Below are 22,823 nucleotides of genomic sequence, written 5' to 3' on the forward strand. Positions count from 1 at the left end.
CTAAGTCATTAATATTGATTGTAAATAATTGAGACCCCAGCACTGATCCCTAAGGCACTCCACTAGTTACAGCTTGCTATCCTAAATGATCCATTTATTCCAACTCTCTGTTTCCTGTTAGTTAGCCAATCCTCTGTCCATGCCCGTATATCACCCCCACCATGAGCTCTTGTGTGGTAATTTTTTTATGTGGCACCTTATCGAATGCCTTTTAGAAATCCAAATATATTTACATCTGCTGGTTCCCCTTTACCCACTTTGCTTGTTACATCCTCCGAGAACTCTCATAAATTAGTAAAACACGATTTCCCTTTCACAAAGTCATGTTGACTCTGCCTGATCGTATTATGATTTTCTACATGTTCTGCTACTTGCTGTTTGATAATGGATTCTAGCATTTTCCCAATGACATGTTAGGCTAACTGGCCTATAAGTTTTCTGCTTTCTGTCTCCCTCCTTTCTTGAACAGAAGTTTTATGTTTGCAGTTTTCCAATCCTTTGGGACATTTCCAGTATCTAGAGAATTTTGCGGCCAGTCCGCTAACACCCTCGGATGCAGGCCATCAGGTCCAAGGGACTTGTCAGCCTTAAGTTCCATTAGATTTCCCACTACTTTTTCTCTATTGATATTATTGTTTTGACTCCCCCTCTTCCTTTTGCCTCTTGATTTTCTACTGTTCTTGGGATGCTTTTTGTGTTTTCTATTGTGAAGACAGATACAAAATGCTTGTTCAAAGCCTCTGCCATTTCCTCGTTTTCCATTATTAATTTCCCAGTTATATCCTCTAAAGGACCAATGCTCTCTTAAGCTACTCTTTTCCTTTTTATACCCTTGTAGAAGCTTTTACATTTGTTTATATATTTCTTGCTAATTTTCTCTCATATTTTAATTTCTCCTTCAATTTTTCATTTCTCACTCTCAAATTGAATATGAAATTCTATCATGTTATGATCACTCTTGTCTAGAGGATTCTTTACTATGAGGTCATTATCAATCCTGTTTCCTTACACATTACAAGGTCCAAAATAGCCTGTTCTCTGGTGGGTTTCAGAACATATTGCTATGTTGTCTTGAATACACTCAATGAACAAATCCTCCAGGCTACCATTGCCAATTTTATTTGTCCAACTGATGTGAAGATCAAGGTCACCTATGATTATTGCAGTATCTTTCTTGCAAGCCCCCATTATTTCTTGATGTGTACTCTGCCCTATTGTGTTATAGGGCCTATAAGCTACTCCCACCAGTGACTTCTTTCCTTTGCTATTTCTTATCTCTACCCAAACTGGTTCTACATCATTATCTTCTGAACCAAGATGATTTCTCACTATTGTACTGATCTCATCCTTTCAGAACTACCCCACCTCCTTTTCCTTTCCATCTGTCCTTTCAGAATGTTGAATACCCTTGAATATTCAGGTCCTAGCCTTGGTCATTTACGTCTCGGTAATGGCTATAATCACACATACTTATTTCTATTTGTGCCATCAATTCATCCATCTTGTTACAAATGCTGTGTGCATTCAAATAAAGTGCCTTTACTTCTGTCTTTTTTGCCATTTTTGCCTGCTCTCACCTTGTTTGTTGGTACACGCTTATGTTTGTGTACACCATCCTTCCTGTCACACTGTGGTTATTATTACCTGAATCAATTCCCTGCACTATTCCCTGTCCTTTTGCTTCAACATTCCAAGTGTCCCCTCACGTGAACCCTCCCCCATACCTATTTAGTCTAAAGCCCTCTTTACAAGAGAACACAGGCCCTCTTCCCAGAGGATCCTCTGCCTGGCACTCACCGTAGAATCTGCCGGATCCACCGTTGGCCATCACTTGTAATCCTGAACACGGGACCCTTCCAGGTACTGCCAGCCAGGCCAGCTGGACCTGGGACTCTCAAAAGGGCAGGACTAACACCGCCCTAACGGTCATTGAGATACCCCTACTACCCAGTACACAGCAGCACAGTAAATGGAAGTAAGTTAGAACACATCGATCAATTCAACTGTCCAGGAAGCACAGTAACACCAAAATGTCAAAAGCATTGCTAAAATCTGAAAAAGGATTGGACAAGCCAAAAAATGTTTTTACAACATTAAGCAACATTTTAAGAAACATCAGCTTGAGCCTTGAAATGAGAATATGTATACTAAAATGTTGTGGCTGGTCAGTAATGAATTATGGATGTGAAGCTTTGAGCATTAGAAAAGAGGAAGAAAAGAAAATCAACAGTTAGGGAATGTGCTTAAGAAGGATCTTAAGGGTAAGCTGGGTAGAGAAAAGAACTAACGGAGAAGTACTGAATGAGGCCTCAAGAACGAGCAAGCTCTTAAATTATATCAGAAGATGACAAATGGAGTTCTTGGACACGTTATCCATTCAGAAGGGTTGGAGTGCCTAATCATTACTGGAAGGATTAATGGAAGAAGAGCAAGAGGCCGACCACGAAGGAAGCAGATAGACAACATTAAAGACTGGTTTAACCAGAACTCCAACAACGTGGTCATCCACTGTTGCTATGATGGCTAAGTTTGGAAGACTGTGATCCCCTACGCAATATGGCACTTAGACAATGATGACAACCGTCCTGACTCATCGTATACCTGAATACGATATGCACACGCAGCAATCTTTCAAGTTAAACTTCCTCAATCAATTTTAGGAGTTCCAAAAATGTGTCAGAATTTTCTTCAATCCTTAGTTTCTCAAGTGAAATGTAAAAGAAAATTCGATCTCAGCTTCATCGTCATCTTTCTGTTTTGTATTGCACTGAGTAAGACTAACACGTGATCAGCTGCAGGCAGCCATTATTGAATTAACTTTAGCTACACCTTCGCAACAGAGAGGGCAGTATAACAAAATGTTCGGATCTTGCAATATACAACGGTATGTGTCTAGTTAACTCTGGTGACTCTCCCCGAAGAGTGAACACTCAACCCTGAATACTCGAGTTAGCAACCAAGGAACTATGTGGTCTGTAATCATCTCAGAACATCCCAACATATTTACCAACCAGCCAACTTTTTTGAAGTGCATTCGTTGTTGTTACGTAGATAAACGTAATGGCTAATTTATGCATTGTATAGTTCACAAGGAACAAATTTACAGATTTTTTTAACGAGATCAGTGTTAGCCAAAACACCACGAAAACTCCCTGTTCTAGTGTCATGGCATTCTCTGCATCCATGTGAAGAAGCAGTTTGGTCTAATGTCTCATCTACAAGACATCTTATCGTTCAATACTGCGCTGAAATGACCATATTTCAACAACAACTTATAGCACCATCAACATAATAAAATGTCCCAAGGCACTTCACAGGAGCATTATAAGACAAAATATGACACCAAGCCACAAGTAGCCATACAGTCCTAGAGTTATACAGTACAGAAACAGGCCCTATGCCCATCATGTCCGTGCCGACCATCAAGCGCCTACCTATTCTAATCCCATTTTCCAGCACTTGGCCCGTAGCCCTATATGGAGATGTTAGGTCAGATGACCAAAAGCTTGGATGAAAGAGTTAGGTTTTAAGATGTCTGTGAAAGGAGGAAAGTGAGGTGGAGAGGTTTAGGGAGGGTATTCCATTGCTTAAGGCCTAGGCAGCTCAAGATGTCACCAATGGTGAAACGATCAAAATTGGGATGCTCAAGAGGCCAGAATTAGATGAGCACAGATATCTGAGAGCTATGGGACTGGAACAGATCACAGAGATGGGGAGGGGTGAGGTCATGCAGGGATTTGAAAACAAGGATGAGCATTTTAAAATCAAGACATTGCTTGACTGGGAGCCAAAGTAGGCCAGCGAGCACAGAGGTGATAGGTGAACTGGACTTGGTGCAAGTTAAGAAATGGACAGCAGAGTTTTGGATTACCAAGTTTATGGAGGGTAGAATGTGGATTGCATTAAAATAGTCAAATCTACAGTTAACCAAGGCATAAATGAGGGTTTCCATAGCAGATGAGTGAGAGGAAGGCACACTCGGTGCTATGGAGGTGGAAATAGGCAGTCATAGTGATGGCATGAATATGAGGATGGAAGCTTCAGCCTTCCCAGTATTTAATTGGAGGAAATTTCTGCTTATCCAATAATGGATGTTGGATAAGCATTCTGATAATTTAGCCACAGTGGAGGATCCGAGAGAGGTGGTTGTGAGGCAGAGCTGTGTGTCATCAGCATACATATGAAAAGGGAAGAAAGGGATAAAAGGATATGGGGAGCAGGCTATTGAGTTGGATAAAAACAAAAAGCTAAAAGCTACTGCGGATGCTGGAAATCCAAAACAAAAACAGAATTACCTGGAAAAACTCAGCAGGTCTGGCAGCATCAGTGGAGAAGAAAACAGTTGACGTTTCGAGTCCTCATGACCCTTCGGCAGAACTGAACAGTTCTCAGTTCTGCCAAAGGGTCATGAGGACTCGAAACGTCAACTGTTTTCTTCCCTATTGAGTTGGATGATCAGCCATGATCATAATGGCGGAGCAGGCTCGAAGGGCCGAATGGCCTACTCCTGCTCCTAGTTTCTATGAAAACTAACACTGTGCTTTCAAACAATGTCACCAAAATCAATAAAGGTACTTGCATGGCTGTAAAAGCTACTTGTGATGTCTTGAGATTGGAAAAAGTGCAATGTAAATGAAAGTTCTTTGCTTCTTTTAAACGTGCTTACTGCCCTGCTGATATTGGCTGCTCCTGGTTGATGTGCTGAGTTTCTGATCTCCTATGCTTTCTTTCCCCTTTGAAACATGTTTCAGAGCTCCACCTATTGGCCTAATCAGAAAAAAACACTTTGGATTTCCAGCATTGAAATGATTAACTTCTAAAGAAGCAGAATGTTGAGGTTTATAATTTTTGTTCTTGCTCTCTTACAGTCTGCACGAAGGAGAAGAGGTGAAAGTTCATTTGACATAAACAACATTGTGATCCCCATGTCCATGGCTGCAGCAGCTCGAGTGGAGAAACTTCAGTACAAGGAGATTCTGACACCAAGGTAACGCAGTACACTGTCACTGGGATTTCAGTCAAGTGAAACAGTTGTCGAAGCCAAGTCTAGGAATTATTTTGAGAGAATTGAATGTTTGTTTGAAAATGGTAGAGGGAGTGTGCAGGACAGTGGGGAATAATGTCAGACACTTGATGAGCTAGGTGGTTTCTTTCTGTGCTGTAACATACCAAGATTCTAAGAGTGCCACCCTCACTGCAGTGTCTCTCAATACTTATAAGGAGCCTTCTGACCACCTTGATGGCTTCAGATAGACACTCAAGCAGCACATTGTACAAACAAAGTGCTGCCCCTTGACTTTCCTTCCACGTTGGCTCAAATTGCAGAAGAGTCCTCACTACATTAGTGTAGCATTTCTGTTTCCTACATCAGCAGTTCTGATGGGTTCACTAAATGGAACTTTGAGTCACTTTTTGTTTTCTAGTCATGTCCAGATTTCTCAGTTCTGACACCTCATTTAGAATTGTATACTTTAGTTTTGGCTGCCTCTTCTCGTTCTTTCTATCGTAATGTATCACTTCTCACTTTTCTGTATTTAAGTTACATCTGCCACGTATCCGCATATTCCACCAACATGTCTCTGTCCTAAAGTTTATCCATATCCTCCTCACACAATTAACTATACTTCCAAGTTTTGTGTTTTCTGCAAATTTTGAAATAATGCCCTGTGCCCAAGTCAAAGTCTTTTTTTTAATATACATATCAAGAAAAGCAGTAATCCCAATGCTGATCACTGGGGAAACCACTGTATACCTTTCTCCAGTCCGAAACAATTGTTCATTCCTGTTACTAAGCCAACTTCGTATCCATGTTGCCATTGTCCTTTTTATTTCATGGACTTCAACACCGTTGACAAGCCTGTTATGTGGCACTTTTTGAAAGTCTATATACACCACACCAACTGCATAACCCTTTCTATTACCTCTTCAAAAAACTCAATCAGGTCAGTTAAATATGATTTACTTTCAACAAATCTGTTCTGCTTTTCCTTAATTAATCTACATTTGCCTAAGAGACTGTTAGTTTTGTCCTGGATTATTGTTTCTAAAAGCTTGACCACTACTGAGGTTAAGTTGGCTAGGTTGTAGTTGCTGAGCTTATCCTTCCACCCTTCTATGAGTGAGCATGTAACATTTGCCAGGCCTCTGGCACTGCCCTGTATTTAAGGAGGATTGGAAGATTGTGGCCAGTACCTCCATAGTTTCCATATTTACTTCGTCATCATCCTCAGATGCTTCTCATCCAGCCCTGCTGACTTATCAACATTTAAGTACAGCCAGCGTTTCCCATAGTTTATCAATTTTTAGCCCATTTACTATCTTTGCCGCCACCTCTTTCGCCATGACTTGGGCAGCATTTTCCTCCTTGCTAAAGACAGATGCAAAGTACTCATTTTGTACATTAGCCATGCCCTCTACCTTCATGCCTTGGTCTCCTTTTTGGTCCTTTATTTGCCCCTATTACTACACTTGTATTATTTATCTGTCTTTGGAAGATTTGTGTATTCCCTTTCATGTTGGCTACCAGTGTCTCCTCCTACTCTCTTTGCCCCTCTTCTTTCCTTTGCTGCCCTGCTGAACTTTCTGTATTCAGCCTTGTTCTCACTTGTGTTATCAACTTGACATCTGTCATACACACCCTTTATCTACTTTATCTTACTCTGTCCCTTTTGTCATCCAGGACACTCTGGCTTTGTTGCATTACCTTCCCCCTCGTGAGAATGTACCTCGACTATACCTGAATCATCTCCTCTTTAAAGGCAGCAGCCTATTGTTTAACTAGCTTTGCTTACCAATCTTTGGCTGGAGTCATAACTAGCATGAAGGAAAATGGCTGTGGTTGGATGTCAGTCATCTCAGTCCCGGGATTTCGTCATAGGAGCTCCTCAGGGTAGTATCCTCGGCCCAACCATCTTCAGCTGCTTCGTCAATGACCTTGCCTCCATCATAAGGTCAAAAGTGTGGGGTTGTTTGTGGATGATTGCACAGATGTTCAGCACCATTCGTGACGACTCAGGTACTGAAGCAGCATGCAGCAAGATCTGGACAACATTTAGGCTTGGGCTGATGAAGTAGCAAGTAACGTTCGCACCCCGCAAGTGTCATGAAATGACCATTTCCAACAAGACGAAAATCAACCATCTACCCACTATCGACATCCTGGAGGTTACGGAACTGACCTGGACCAGCCATATAAATACTGCGGCTACAAAAGCAGGTTAGAAGCTGGATATCCTGAGGCAAGTAACTCACCTCCCGACTCTCCAAGATGTCCACCATCTACAAGGCACAAGTCAGGATTGTGATGGAATACTCTCCACTTGCCTGGGATGCAGCTCCAACAACACCCGAGAAGCTCGACACCATCCAGGAACAAGTAGCCTGCTTAATTGGCACCCCATCTACCACCTTAAGCATTCACTCCCTCCACCGACAAACAGTGGCAACAGTGTGTACCATCTACAAGATGTACTGCAGCAACTCACCAAGGCTCCTTCGACAGCACCTTTCAAAGAAATGATCTCTACCACCTAGAACGACAAGGGAAGGGTAGCAGATGCATGGGAACACCACCACCTGCAAGTTTCCCTCCAAGTCTCACACCATCCTAACTTGGAAATATATCAGCATTCTTCCACTGTTGCTGGGTCAAAATCCTGGAACTCCTTTTCTAACAACACTGTGGGTGTACCTATACCACATGGACTGCAGCAGTTCAAGAAGGCACCTCAGCACCACTTTCTCAAGGGCAATTAGGGATGGGCAACAAATGTTGGCCTAGCCAGTGACATCCACATCCCATGAAGGAATAACAAAAAAAAATTATGAGAGACAGATCCACTCTCAACCCACTAAAATTGGTCCTCCCCAATTAATCATATTTACTTTGGATTGCTCCTTGTTCTTTTCCGTAGCTAATCTAAATTTTATGGTACAATGATCACTATTTCCTAAATGTTCCCTCAGTGATACTGGATCTTCTTGACCCACCTCCTTTCTGAGAGCCAGATCCAGAAATGCCTCCTTCCTCATTGAGCTGGAAATTCTCCTCAACACACTTCAGAAACTCTTTCTCCCTCTGTCCTTCACATTATCCCATACTATATCAAGATAATTAAAGTTCCTTGTTATTACCAATCTATAATTTTTGCTCCTCTGTAATTCCCCTGAAAATTTGCTCCTCTGTCCTTCCTACTCACTGGTGGCCGATAGAATATATCCAGTACTGCAATGGTTGTTTTCTCTGCTGTTTCTTAACTCTCATTTAAATTTCACCGACTGTCATGGTGAGATTTGACTCCATGTTCCCTGTTCAGCACCATTCTTGACTCCTCCAGAGGCCTCAGCTTCTAGATTACTGGCCCAGTGACAATACCGCTATGCCACCGTCTCCCCAGCTCAAAACCGAGCAGATGAGTAACTCACCTCCTGACTCCCCAAAGCCTGTCAACCATCTACAAGGCACAAGTCAGGAATGTGATGGAGTACTCTGTACTTGCTGAGATGAGTGCAGCTCCAACAACACTCGAGGCTCAACATCATCCAGGACAAAGAAGCCTGTTTTATCGGCACCCCGTTCATCACCTTAAACATTCACTCCCTTCACCACTGGTGCTCAGTGGCAGCAATACATGCCATATACAAGATGCACTGCAACAAGTTGCCAAGCCTCCTTCGACAGCACCTTCCAAACCCATGACCTCTATCACCTAGAAGGGAAAGGGCAGAATGGGAGCACCACTCCCTGAAAGTTCCCCTCCAATCAATCTTGACTTGGAACTATACCATCATTCCTTCACTGTCGCTGGGTCAAAAACCTGGGACTCCCTTCCTAACAACACTGGTATATCTACACCTTATGGACTGCAGCGGTTCAAGAAGGCGGTTCACCACCTTCACCACCACCAACAAATGCTCACCTGGCCAGCAACACTCGCATCCCATGAACAAATAAAAAATTGTACACAGGAGGAACTCACGAACAGCAGTGAAATGAATGCTCAGCCTTGAGATAAATTATGAAAGATGTGATAAGATGCATGTTAGTTAGATAGTTAGAAGCATGACTTCAAACAAGTACCGTATAATTGTCTCCTATTTCTCCCTGACAGCTGGCGAGTTGCGGACGTTGAACAGTCAAAGCTACAGAATTGCAAGTTAGAGGATGACCAGGTAGTTTATTACATATCAGAAGTTTTAAGGAGTCCATGGAGAATTATTGAAACAGTTTTATTTTGCTGTCAGTCTTTAAACTCTTCAATTGCCTATTCTTGAATACCTAGTACGAAGAGATGTCTGATGAAGCCTTCCTTAACCGACATTCCAAATGTGAGGAAATGGAACGTGCTAGATGGTGCTTGTGGTCTTCATCCAGCTCGGCCAGGAGGGGAAGCAGGTAAATGTGATGTTGGAGGTTCCTGTTTAGAATCCACAAATTAATTTGGATTGCACTATCAGTGTACAGAAATATGTTGGAGTAGACTTGATGGCTTGCATTCTAGGAAATTAAAAGAAATGGCTGCAGAGATAGTAGATGCATTGGTTGCAATCTTCCCAAACTCCCTAATCCTGGAAAGGTCCCAGCAGATTGGAAAGCCGCAAATGTAATGCCTCTATTCAAGAAAGGAGGGAGATGGAAGGCAGAAAAACATAGGCCAGTTATTCTAACATCTGTCACTGGGAAACTGCTTAAATCAATTATTAAGAAGGTAGAAGGACATTTGGAAAATCATATGCAATAAGGCTGAGTCAATGTGGTTTTGAGGAAGTAACAAGCAGGGTGGATAATGAGGAACCAGAAGATGTGGTGTATTTGAATTTCCAAAAGGCATTCGAGAAGGTGTCACATAAAACGCTACTACACAAGGCAAGAGGTCATGGTGTTGAAGGTAACATATTAGCAGGATAGAGGATTAGTTAGCTAACAGGAAACAGAGAGTTGGGATAAAATGTGTCGCTTTTGTGTTGGCAAGCTGTAACTAGTGGAATGCCACAGGGATCACTGGGGACTCAGCTGTTTACAATCTACATAATTGGATGAAGGGACTTTGTGTATGGTAGCTAAATTTGCTGATGACGCAAAAATAGGGAGAAAAGCAAGTTGTGAAGAGGGTACAGATTCTGCAAAGGGATATAGAAAGAGTAAGTGAGTGGGCAAAAATTTTGCAGATGCAATATAATGCGGGAAAATATGAGCTTATTCACTTTGGCAGGAAGAATAGAAAGACAGAATATTACTTTAAAGGAGGGAGACTGCATAAATCTGTGGTACAGAGGGATCTGGGTATGCAGGTACGGCAGGTAATGGGAAAGTCAAATGGAATTTTGGCCTTTATTGCAAGGGAATTGGAGTATAAAAGTAGGGAAGTGTTGCTACAGCTTTAAAGGGCCTTAGTGAACCCGCACCTAGAGTACTGTGTACAGTTTCAGGAGGGATCTAAATATATTGGAAGCAGTTCAAAGGAGGTTCACTGGGATGATGTCGTGAGATGAAGGGGTTGTCTTATGAGGAAAGGCTCAGAAGGTTAGGCCTATACTCATTGGAGTTTGAAAGAATGAAAGGTGATCTTATTAGAAATAAGATCCTGAAGGGACTTGACCGGGAGGATGTTTCCTCTTATGGGGGAAGTCTGTAACGAGGGGCCAAAGTTTAAAAATTAGAGGTCTCCCATTTAAGACAGAAATGAGGAGGAATTTCTTTTCTCAGAGTCTGGAATTCTCTTCCCTTACCGAGCAGTGGAGGCCTGAGGCATTGAATATGTTTAGCTCTGAAGAAGAGTCATACGGACTCGAAACGTTGACTCTGTTTCACTCTCCACAGATGTTGTCAGTCCTGCTGAGTTTTTCCAGCACTTTCTGTTTTTATTTCAAATTTCCAGTATCCACAGTATTTTGCTTTTATCTTAGGGAGTCGAGGGTTGTGTGGGGCAGACAAGAAAGTGGAATTAAAGCCACAGCCAGATCAGCCATGATCTTATTGAATGGCGGAGCAGGCTAGAGAGGTCGAATGGCCCACTCCTGCTATTTCTTATGATCTTGTAAAATGGTGTTCATCCACCTCAGATATACCCCTCAGTTGCTCAGTACCTCAAATATCTAACGGATTCTCTTTTAAAATTCCGCACACTATCTGCTGCCTTGAACTGTCTATCCCACACATTCTCATCCCTCTATGTAAACTGCCTGTGTGCCATCCCTCTTCAAAGCTTGAGAATTTCTTGTTTTATTGGAATGGGTGAAAACCATTCACTCCTTCAAGCCTGTTCAAACATTCAACTAGATAATGGTTAATCAGTATTCAAATCCATTTACCCTTTCTATCCTGTTCATACCCTTAAAGTTTGTGTCTCTTCTCTTCTTCCATTATCTCTTTTTTTTTATCCTCAACAATTGCCATTTATTCTTCTACATTCCTAACCAATCAGAACCCGTTATTTTTATTTTACCTGTGGCAGTTTGTGTCTCCTGAAAATTTGGGCAATCTCATTTCTGTCCACATCTCCAAGCCACATAATGTCCAGTCACTGTCAGTAAGCTGTCTTCAGAGCTTATGTTTTATCAATTTTCTCCCCAAAACCCCTTGCTGATGTTGGGATTTGTTGAATTGTTGTGGTTGGAGCAATGTTTCATGTGTCAGTATCGATGTTGATGTAATTGAGCCTAATTTTGTACTCATTTCATGTCTGCATGTGAGCACTTTGCAGCTGAATGGCAATCAGGAAGAGGAAATCCAGGTCAGTTTCCACCCATGCTGAAGGGCACTAGCACAAATGATAGCTGCCCTGCTGGTGTCCTACATTTTCTGGATTTGTTCACAAACAACAGCACATAAAGCTGTACCTATTGCAGGTTTCCCTGAGAAGACTTGTGTTTTTAATGACTGGAAGGCTCATTAGCCTATTTTGGAGGTTTTAAGACTCAACTTAGTTGTAGTTTGGAGCGAATCACATGTAGATCAGATCAGGTTGGGATAGCAGGATCCCAGAGATTTTCTTATCATTTGATTTCAGTACTCAGGCTGATTTCTTTGCTCAGCAAACCATCAAAAAGAGTTTCCACTTGTAACATTGTAGTTAGTGGTGAGTTTCTGCTGTCAGGCCATAGACTAATCCAGTTAACCTTTGCTTTATTTTATGGTTGAGAGCAAGTCTGCTTTATTTTATGGCTGAGAGCAAGTCTTACTGTTTTCAAAGTATTTTATTTTTAGTCTGCTCGTTCAGCCCATCATCACTGGGATGAAACTCCCTTGGATTTTCATTTTGACATTCAGGAGAGAAGGGGAGAGAAATTCTTTTAAAATGTTCTTGCTGCCTTTCACTCCCAGAGTAAATAAATTATACAGTACAGTACTGAAACATACGTATCCTCAATTGGATCTCTAGTCTGCTTGCTTTTAGCCAGGGCAGAGCAGATTTCAACAGTGGTTCGCATCCTGACTGCTTAGTGACTGCTTCTGGAAGTGATTGTATATGGATTTAGCTCACTGCATACCTTGTGATTCAATAGTCTGAGAACTCTCAATATTCAGATTTGCACATGAATTGACTGCTGGGATGAGATAATGGCAAAAAGTTAATGATCATGTTGGCATGAGGGAAGAAAATTGGATTGGGGAAATACAGATATTGGTTGGTCTCCTAATGTTGAAGTGAGAACAAACTAGTTAAGAAGCAATATTTTGGATCAAGCTCCGTACTGTATATAGTTTCCTTCTGGTTTTCAGATCTTCTAACAAAGCTGACGGCAGGTCTACCCCCCAGCCGCAACAAATAAACTCAACAACCCCTCAGCCTGTGTCACCCGACAGTGGATTCCACCTACTCAATGACTACCCCCAAACGCCCTCATTCACTGGCCCTGTTAGCCCTGAAACCTACTCATCGCTCAATTCCTTCTCAAAAGATCGCATAAGAGTTCTGTCCTTCAGTGAGGATACACGGTCATCTACACCTGAAGTCACAGATGAAGAAGTGCAGGTACGTTTGAACAGTGTAACAGATTCAGAATATTGGGTCTGTGCAAGCTTCTACCAACATTCCCAATGTCTACAGTTATGATGGCTATATGTAACAAATTGGGAAACCAAATTTGGTTAATTGGATTTCTGATTTTCTGATTAATAATTTAAAAATTAGTAATATGCATAACAAAAATAAAAATACCTGGAAAAACTCAGGTCTAGCAGCATCTGCGGAGAGGAACACAGTTAACGTTTCGAGTCCGTATGATTCTTCAACAGAACTGTCGAAGAGTCATACGGACTCGAAACGTTAACTGTGTTCCTCTCCGCAGGTGCTGCCAGACCTGCTGAGTTTTTCCAGGTATTTTTATCTTTGTTTTGGATTTCCAGCATCCGTAGTTTTTTGCTTTTATCTTAGTAATATGCATAGTTATTGAACATGTGATCTCAATACTCATATCTCTATGGTGTACGCATGTGCACTTTAACTTTTTTGGATCAGCTGTCAGTTAAATGGTAATGCAAGCACTATTTGAATGTTTTTTGATCATCATGAGTACTTTTCTGAATTACTGAATGGTGGTGGATTTTAACTTATTGTACAAAGGTCAAGTACATTTACCTGAATTGTGTGTGTGTGAGAGAGAGAGAGAGGTGTTTTGTACTAAAAATCATGAATGTGGCCTCACTTGTTGCTAACCAGTGATTTCCATTGGACAACACTGGCCTGTAAGTTGGTATGCACCAGTTACAGACCCATTAGTGGGGTGCTGTGCTTCCTTGTCTATTGCCTGAACAGATGATGGTGGCTCTCCAAGCAACTTGCAACTGAAAAAAGTCTTGCATTTATTTAGCCCCTTTCACCACCTCAGGATGTCCCAAAGTACTTTATAGTCAACAAAGCACTCTTGAAGCAAAGTACTTGTAAAATGTAGGAAACTGAGTGACTTCAGCAGAAAAGAAAGTAGGCTGCATCGCATGGACTTGGGCTCTGTGCAGGTCCGTTCCTGGAAGAGCATTAATGAACCAGTTGGAGTTCGATGATGATTGGTAAACGTTCATGGTTATTGTTCTGGTTCCAGACCACAAATCACCAGATCTATTGAATTAATTTCCCAACTTCGCCTATGAGAATTGAGCTGTGGCTGCTGATCAAGTACCATAACCCAGTGGTTCTCAAACTTTTTTGTCCACAGACCACTTAGGCAGGGCAAAAGACGCTGCATACAACCAACCGATCCTCCCCTACCTGCTTTTGCTTGCCACAGCAGAGGAAACTCATCAGAATCATGGGAAGAATGGCACTGCTGTTAATGAGCCATCAATGAGGTGTTGTCTGGTTCCAAGCTGAGGAGTTTTGGTCTTATGTCGGGCTCTGTGTTCACCTGGTTCTTCTCCTTTGATTTCAGCCCCACAAGTGTTGAAAATCCAAACTTGGAGTTGTATGTTGTAACCCTTAACATAAATCTTAACAACATTATTGTTGATTGTGCTTATGAAGGCTCATGCGGCACTCTTGGGAGCTGGTCTGCTTGTGTGATGTCACGCAAGTGGTGGGGATTAGGTTTCCTCGTCTTCATTAGGTTCTCTCATATGGCCCCGGCTGTGGCATTGTGCATCAGTGACTTTCATTTTGGACCAGCCCACAGTCCGCCTGGAGGACCCTCACACAGGCTGTCAACCCTCCAGGATTGGCCTGGGGTCTCTAGGAATTGAAGATTAATCTCCAGGACACTGCTGTGTGTAATGTAACCTTGGAGAAAAATCATTGGGACATTAAAATATGTAAATTTTTTGTAATTTTCTTTGAGAATTCTCTTCACCAGATATAAAAAATATTGAAAGCTGTGGGGGTGGGGGAAGGCTGTTTGGTTGACAGTCAAGTATCATCCAATTGGGCAATGAGTCGTCTTGCTTTCCAATTGACATGGGAAGGCAATGTTTCACAAGGATGGATGTGTTGGCTGAACAATAGCGAGAGAGTGGGGGTAAGTCATGTGATGAAACCTCCAGGAATGCACTTAATCACACTTGGCAATCCTAACTCTCACAGACTGCACTTTGAGAACCACTGCTGTAACCAGTATATGATCCTACTGTATGTCACTATCACTCATTAGAGAAGAAATTCATTGGGGTGGTAGGAATACAATTTTTTTGAATTATTCTAATTTATTCTGTTTTGTTTTATTCTCGTAGATGGTGCAGCCCTGGGAGCCAAGAATATTTCCCTTATCAGCTGAAGACATGGAACTATTGAAAGGACATACCAACTCTCTTAGAGAAAGCTGCTGTGAGCGGCCAAGGGACCTGCACTGGCTGTCGGCTAACAAGCCGGGTATTAGGACCGAATCTGCCGAGTGCATCCCTTCGTTAACGCAGAGTCCAAGAGGCCTCGCGTGTTTACAGGATGACAACAGTTCAGACTTGAGATTAACTCTGGCAATAGAGAATGAACGAAGTATGGATAGGTGAACTTGATGCACGCAGTAATTTAACAACCAGATCCACAGAGCAGACACACCTTGTACATACATGCTGTATCTATATATAAATATATATAAAAACAGAGAGAAAAACTGTTATTTTCCTTTTAATGTTTGATATTCAAACATCTATTTTTGAGAGAATGCATATATAATAACTTCTATTAAGTGGGCTTTTTATTTTCATTTCTTTTCAAGTCAATGTACTGTAAATTGTACCATTTGGGGATAGGGGAGGTAGTGGTCAGGGGGATCAGTCACAAATGTAAAGAATATAAGGTCCTGTATGTAAAAGTGATGTCAGTCTTGCCAACAAAACAGGAAGGGAAAGCTTTAGAGAGAAAAAAAACTTTTTAAAACAAAAAAATTAATGGATGTGGTGGGGGGAAGGGAGCAGGAATCCTCATTGGGAAGAATTGAAATAGTTTCTCCTGTTGCAGTAAATCCTTTGGGCTTGTCTTCATTAACACTGCTGAATTCTAGAATACTTGTGTTGTTGTATAGCATGCCCGAGGAGTGGTCGACTGACTGTACTTTCCCTATATTAAATTACTACAGTTCTTGTTTACCATTGTGTTTGTGCTCTAAACTCTCTTTATCTAATGTGTTGTTGTGCAGGGCTGCTCGCTAAATTCTTTTATTGAATTTTGTGGATTTGCAAGTAACGCAAAGGAAACTCAGAAGATTTTTATAAACATGTAAATGGGTATTCAAAGTAAGAATGGGCCAATTAGGGACCAAAAAGGAGACAGCGATCATGGATGGGTAGTAAACATTTGCATCTGTCTTCATTAAAGAAGAGGATGCTGTCAATATCACAGTAAAGGAGGAGATAGAGGAATTGGAAAGGATAAGGTTAGCAGTGCACAAAATAGAAACGTCAATGGTCCGAATGGAATGCATTCTCGGTTGCTGAAAGAAGTAAGAATGGAAATAGTGGAGGCTCTGGGCACAATATTCCAATCCTCTTTAGATATGAGGGTGGTGCCAGAGGACTGGTAACCTGCTCAGAAAAAGAACAGAGAGGGATAAACCCAGCAACTGCAGGCCAGTCAACCTAATATTGGCGGTGGGGAAACTGGAGAAAATAATCTGCGACAAAATCAGCTGTCACTTTTAAAGATTTGGATTATTAAATGATATTCATCATGGGTCTGAAAGGCAAATCATGTTTCATTGACTTGATTTAGCTCTTTGAATTAATGGGTGAGGCTGATGAGGGTATTGCAGTTAATGCTGTGTTTATGAGCTTTCAAAAGGCATTGATAAAGTGCCACATGATAGACTTGTAAAATTGAAACTTATTGGATTAAAGAGGTAGTGACAGCACTCCTCTCGATCCCATGAAGTCTCATGGCATGGGCATTGAAATCTCCTACTGATTACTATGTACTGCCCTTCCTCAGCTGATGAATTCATGCTCCTCCATATTGAACATCACTTGGAACAAGCACCGAGGGTGGCAGGGGCACCGAATGTACTCTGAGTTGGGGACTTCAATATCCATCACCAAGAGTGGCTCACTATCATCACTTCCGACTGTGCTGGCTGAGTCCTGAAGGACATTTCTGCCAGACTAGGCCTGCAGCTGATGGTGAGGGAACCAACAAGGGGGAGAATCCTCCGAGTCTTGGTCCTTGCCAATCTATCTGTCGCAGATGCATCCGTCCATGAAAGTATAGGTAAGAGTGAGGACTGCACAGTCCTTGTGAAAACGAAGTATTGTACACTGAGCATATCCCTTCCCTGTAGTGGTGTATGGCACCACTACCATGCTGAATGGGATTGTTACAACTGTGATGGGAGGAGTGCGTGTATGATCTAGCCGACTACTCCGCAGGCCATACCATTAATTTAGAAGTTTAATTTTCTCACCAAAATAGCCAATTTCCCTTACTGCTGTCCAGAATAAAAGTGTCTTCAACCAGGCTTCTTTCAATAAACTCAGAACAATTGTTTATTAACAAAACTACTTCTTAACAAGCTGCAAGTGCTGGTGAATACACAATTGTAATTGGGAAGTATAACTATCTATCTTTTCTTAAAGAATTCCCCCAGTACCCACGTGTGCACACAGATAAACAGAGGGTAAACAGATAGAGTCTGTCTGCAGAGGTGGGAGTTAGAGGATGGGCGTTATGAAACAAAGGATAAAGTTCACAGGGTCTTGACGCTGTCGACCTGGTGCTCCCTCGTGTGAAGACGGGCCACTGGTCCCGGTGGACGTCTGGAAGTTCTCACTAGGTGTTCTCAACTTTGCAGGTCCAAATGCAGACCAGTTACACTCATGTGGGTTCTCTGGCTACAGGTTGCAAGGTTGCCACACACAATTTTGGGCAAGGTAAAGAGAGAGGGAAAGCCAGTTAGGGTAGCCTTCCTTCCTCAGCTTGTTCCCTAACAAGACTGCCTTCAAAACTAGCAGGTTCACAACTTCCCTCTGGGTAAAAGGGAAGTCCTCACATCCCCCCCTCACCTTGAACTTATGTCCCCTCGTGACTGACCCTTCAACTAAGGGGAACAGCTGCTCCCTATCCACCCTGTCCATGCCCCTCATTTTTCCTCTCTCCCATGTGATTTCCAGCAAGTTACCAACCTTTGCGTTTTCAGTGTTTTTCCCCATCAATTAAAGTGCTGTTCAAAACAAACAACCAGATCTTCCTCAAGTACCATAAAGGTCAGGTGATTTCTTGAAGAGGCCTGCTTGTTGACAGTTCCAAGGTGAACATATGACCTTTTAAAACAAAATCCCAGGTTAGCATCCAAATGTCCAGATCATGCCATGACCTCCCATTTTGTAAAAGAAAAATTCAGTCTTGAGATATATGATTCTAACAGGATAGATTCAGAACAGATCTAGCCACTCAAAAAAAGAGCAAAAAACAATGAACTGAAGTTCCAGAAGTTGTATTTGAGCCATGGTCCTTTTGTTTTTTCTGTGGTAGCTGGATTCATTCACTCTGTCTCCTGACAGGGGTGGGTCAGAGATAAAGAGTCATCAAATCTGCTGAAGGCTACAAGAGAAGGGAAATGGTCTTCAGTTGCCTTGCAGGCTTTTTTATGCACACAGAGAGTTAAGCAATGTAGGCAGTGAGCTAGGTTCCTTTCATATGCATGTGCTTTGGAGGATTCAACAGAAAAATAATGAGCTTTCTTACTTTTCTTCGATCCCAGAGAGGATGCTTCCTTGGGTATCAGCAGCCTTTTATACAACACTCAAGTGCCATTTTTAGTATGTGGGCCTTTGCATGTGAGTGTCATATAAGGGGTTGCTATAGTTTTATCATGTGGGCTGGAGGCAGGGGAAAGGATGGCACTACACCCAAATCTTATCAGCCACACAGCAACTACTGTAACAATTGTTGCATTCAGGAAAGGATATAAGAAAACTGGAGCTAAACAGGAAGGTACAGTATGTTTCTCAAACGCTAGATATTGCAGTTTTCTACCAGGGTTGGTATGATGAGAGGCTAAGATAGTCTAGAAAGAGGGAAGGCTGTTCAGTAATGAAGCCAGTTCCTTCTACAGATCAAGTACAACCTACTTGTTTGTGGATACCATTCCTGATCAGGAAAGTTAGTTGAACACAAAATATTTCTTGATTTTCATGTCACCCATTATTTAACCCTAGACTGTTACTGACCACAAGGAAATATTGCCATTCTCCTCTACCCCTTCCCTGCATTATTCATGTTATTTGTATAGCACCTTTCACAATTGCAGGACACTGCCAAGGTCTTTACATTTCAAAAGTACTTAATTGGCTGTAGTCACTGTTGTAAGGTTGAGAAACACAGTACCCAATTTATACACGGTTAGCTTCAACAACAGCAACGAGATAATTGACTGATAGTTTGTTTTGGTTGAGGGACAAATATTGACCTGGACTTCCTGCTCTTCAAATAGTGCTATGGAATCTTGTACATCCACCAGACAGGGCCTCATTCAAACTCCGTAGTGAAAGATGACCATGACATCTCTAACAGTGCAGCACTCCCTCAGTACCTGCACTAGTGTGCTAGCCTAGATTTTGTGCTCAAGTCTCTGGACTCGGCTTGAACCCACAGACTGACTGAATCAGGCAAAGGATGCAACTCCCAAGCCAAACAAATGTTGTCTTATGCTGAACTGTCTGAAGTGCTTCACGCAATTAACAACTTTTTGAAATGCAGCATGTGTTTCATAGGCAAACATGTCACTGTTCTGTGCCATTCATGTTTAGCAGACAGCAATTAATGCAGCAGACTGGAAGATTTGCAGGAGAAGTGAGATGATTCCTTTGTAGGCTTGATAAGATAGTGAATAAGGGAGAACCGCATTACAGTATCCAGTGGTTCCTTAACCAATTCCAGAAATTTTACCTTCCCTATTCCCACCGTGTTCTACATGCTCTTCATTCTTGGAGGATGAAATTCCTACTATCTGTGCCAAATTTCATTTCACTAGTTCAATTTTGTGTTCCACTTGAAATGTTTCAGATGTGTTTTCTCTATCCTGTTTACCTTATGTTGGCTGGTCACCTGTGGCATTGTTCACTTGTAATGTTTAAAGAGAACGATAGCACAAAATCAAGTTATTTGGACCAGTCAGTCAGGTGTTTGTTCTTCACAGGAATAGCAGCCCTAATCCCATGTCTCTTTTCCTTCAACGTCTGCTTTAAGTGTTAACATGTCTCTGCTTCAATCATCAGCTCCCACAATGCATTCCACAGGCTCATTAACTTGTGTGTAACAAAAACATTTCTCCTTCTCTCTATCCTAAATTTCTTGCATTTAATCTTATATCGTCCCTTCATTTGAGGCCCCTTAATTACTGGACTAGTCTGTTTCTATTTACACTTTCCCGTCCCTCCATAATTTTAAATAGCTCTATTAAATCACCCTATAACCTTCAGTGTTCAGTTCAAATTTTTCACCTTTTTTCATAATTCCTAATACCAGGCAGTGTCCTAGTGAATCTGTTTTCTGCCTTAGCATCTTTCCAATTATGTAGAGCCCAAAATTACATATATTGATCTTGCTGTTGTTCTATGTAAATTCATGATATTTTGACTTTTATTCTTCTTGCCATAAAACCTAGTATTCTATTAGGATTTTTAAGGCCTTACTTCTTGATTTTAATGTTTTGCAAAGCTTGAACCCACAAACTCGCCCAGCCTTTTCTCTATATTTACTGACAATCTGCCATTTCTTTTGCCCATTCCAACTTGTAGCTTCTTTTGATGTTCAGGATAATTTACTTTGGTGTTGCCTACAAATTTCGACACTACCTTCTTGAAGTAAAAAACAGGCACCTGGATTTTCATTTTATTCAGAAATTTGATTGTTCCTCTTCACTCACTTTTGTTTTGAAGTATAATGGCTGAAAATTCTTCAAGCCTTCTCACAGTTCACAATACTTCCAAGTCTTGCATCAACTGCAAATTTTGAAATTGTGCCCTGTACATCCAGGTCTAGGTTATTAATATAAATCAAGAAAAGCAGTGGTCCCCCTTTATACCATTCCCTGTCAGAAGCAAGTAAAGTTTTCTGTAATTCATGTTTTTAACAAGTTTGAATTAAATAATTAAACTGTTATCTAATGAAATTCTATGCTAAAGACTAATGATTCAAAATACCACATGGTTCGAAATAAATTGCCTACCAACACTAATATTTTTCACTTAAAAAGCATAGTTTTATTGATGTTTGCGGACTCAAATCATTAATACATAGGAAAACAATGTAATAGATTTAGAAATATGGCTAACACATTTCCTGAGAGCTCCTGCACCTCAAAATTTGGCACTACACCCCTGGCTATTCCCATTTATACCTTCATTAGACCCATCTTTTTTCTTTAAATGTTCTGTTACCATCCCCTTTGGCCTTGTACCATCATTCCTTTCATCATTTAATCTCTCCCCCCACCCCATGACATACCTTCCCTTTTGTTCTTTACTTACTACCCTATTTCCCTGCCTTTGTTCTCATTTAAAACCTTTTGCATCTTGAACTTTTTCCATTCTGTTGAAATCAACCCAAAATATTTATTTTTTCTATCTCTCCCCAAGTGTTCCCTCACCTGCCGAGTAGTTCCAGTATTCTGTGGGAAAACTGGGGCAATTACTGGAATTGGATCACTGGGAAAGGGGAGCATTGGGGAGGAATCTTGGAGTATTAGGGTGGCTCTGGGATCAGGGGATCTGCCTAAGGGATTCTGAGCAGCAAAAGTGGGGTTTCGGATGTGGGAATACAGGGAAATCTGGGAAGCAGAGTCTAGCAGGACTGCACAGGTGATTTTGAAGGATTTGGAGTCCAGAGGTTGACATTACTGAGGGCTGCTGGGATATGGCAACATCAGACAATGTCTACTTGACTTGTAGAGAATTTAAAGGAGAATAAGAACCATAAACCTCAACTCTATAGGATAATGTATAATATAGGAAAAAAATAACCTAACAATACAGAAGTCAGTACTAATACCTTTTGTATTATGAAAATGTATTTTGTGCAATAGAGGCACAGCAATAGGTTTGGCTGTTAGAATTCTGCTACGTAAACAGGAAGTATAAGGTTGATGTAATTCAAGAAACATCAAATCATCTGTGTAAGAATTAGAACTACCTTGGAGACTACACATCTATGTCTCAACTATTATTCTGGTATGGTGTGAAGTTTTTAAGCATATAAAGTTGTGTTATCTTCTACATAAATGGGTCTAGAGAGAATAGATAGAGAGAAACTGTTCCCATTGGTGGAAGGATTGAGAAGCAGAAGACACTGGCAAAATAACCAAAGGTGACACAAAAAAAAACTTTTGCACAGCGAGTGGTTAGGTTCCAAAATGAGCCTGAGTGATGGAGGCAGATTTAACCATGGCTTTTAAAGGGTTTGGATAACTAATCTGAGGGGGAGAAAAAAATGCAGGTCCATGGGGAAAGGATAGGGGGGTGGGATTAGCTAAATTGCCCTTGCAGGGAATCAGCACGGACACAATGGGTTGATTGGCCTCCTGTGCTTTACCCATTCTTTGATTCTATGAACATCCACATTTCAGGGAATAGAGTGTATGTGGTGTGACATTGCCATCTACTGGTGTAATTGTATTTGACAGAAAGATCACATAACAACACTCAATTGATAATGTGTAACTGGATGTGGTTGTCAGAGGCCAATCACCTCAGCCCCAAGACATCACTGCAGGAGTTCCTTGGAATTGTCCTCGGCCCAACCATCTTCAGCAGCTTCATCAATGACCTTCCCTCCATCTAAAGGTCAGCAGTTGGGATGTTCACTAATGATTGCAAAGTGTTCATTTCCATTTGCAACTCCTCATTAATGAAGTAGTACGTGCCCAAATGCAGCAAGACCTGGACAATATGCAGGCTTGGGCTGATGAGT

The 22,823-nt window shown here is 41.5% G+C and overlaps 1 protein-coding gene across 1 annotated transcript in view; it reads left to right on the forward strand.

Annotated features, from left to right (window-relative positions):
* The window catches only part of LOC144679901 (KAT8 regulatory NSL complex subunit 1-like), a 189,679-nt gene extending 173,667 nt beyond the window's left edge, over positions 1-16,012 (forward strand). Inside the window, exons 10-14 of the mRNA XM_078540846.1 lie at positions 4,869-4,987; positions 9,111-9,171; positions 9,282-9,394; positions 12,722-12,974; positions 15,158-16,012. Coding sequence (XP_078396972.1) covers positions 4,869-4,987; positions 9,111-9,171; positions 9,282-9,394; positions 12,722-12,974; positions 15,158-15,433 — 822 coding nt within the window. The 3' untranslated portion in view covers positions 15,434-16,012. The remainder of the gene's footprint in view (positions 1-4,868; positions 4,988-9,110; positions 9,172-9,281; positions 9,395-12,721; positions 12,975-15,157) is intronic.
* Positions 16,013-22,823: the final 6,811 nt, after the last annotated feature.

This window comes from Cetorhinus maximus, chromosome 4 (assembly GCF_964194155.1).
Source record: "Cetorhinus maximus chromosome 4, sCetMax3.hap1.1, whole genome shotgun sequence".
Classification (NCBI taxonomy): domain Eukaryota; kingdom Metazoa; phylum Chordata; class Chondrichthyes; order Lamniformes; family Cetorhinidae; genus Cetorhinus; species Cetorhinus maximus.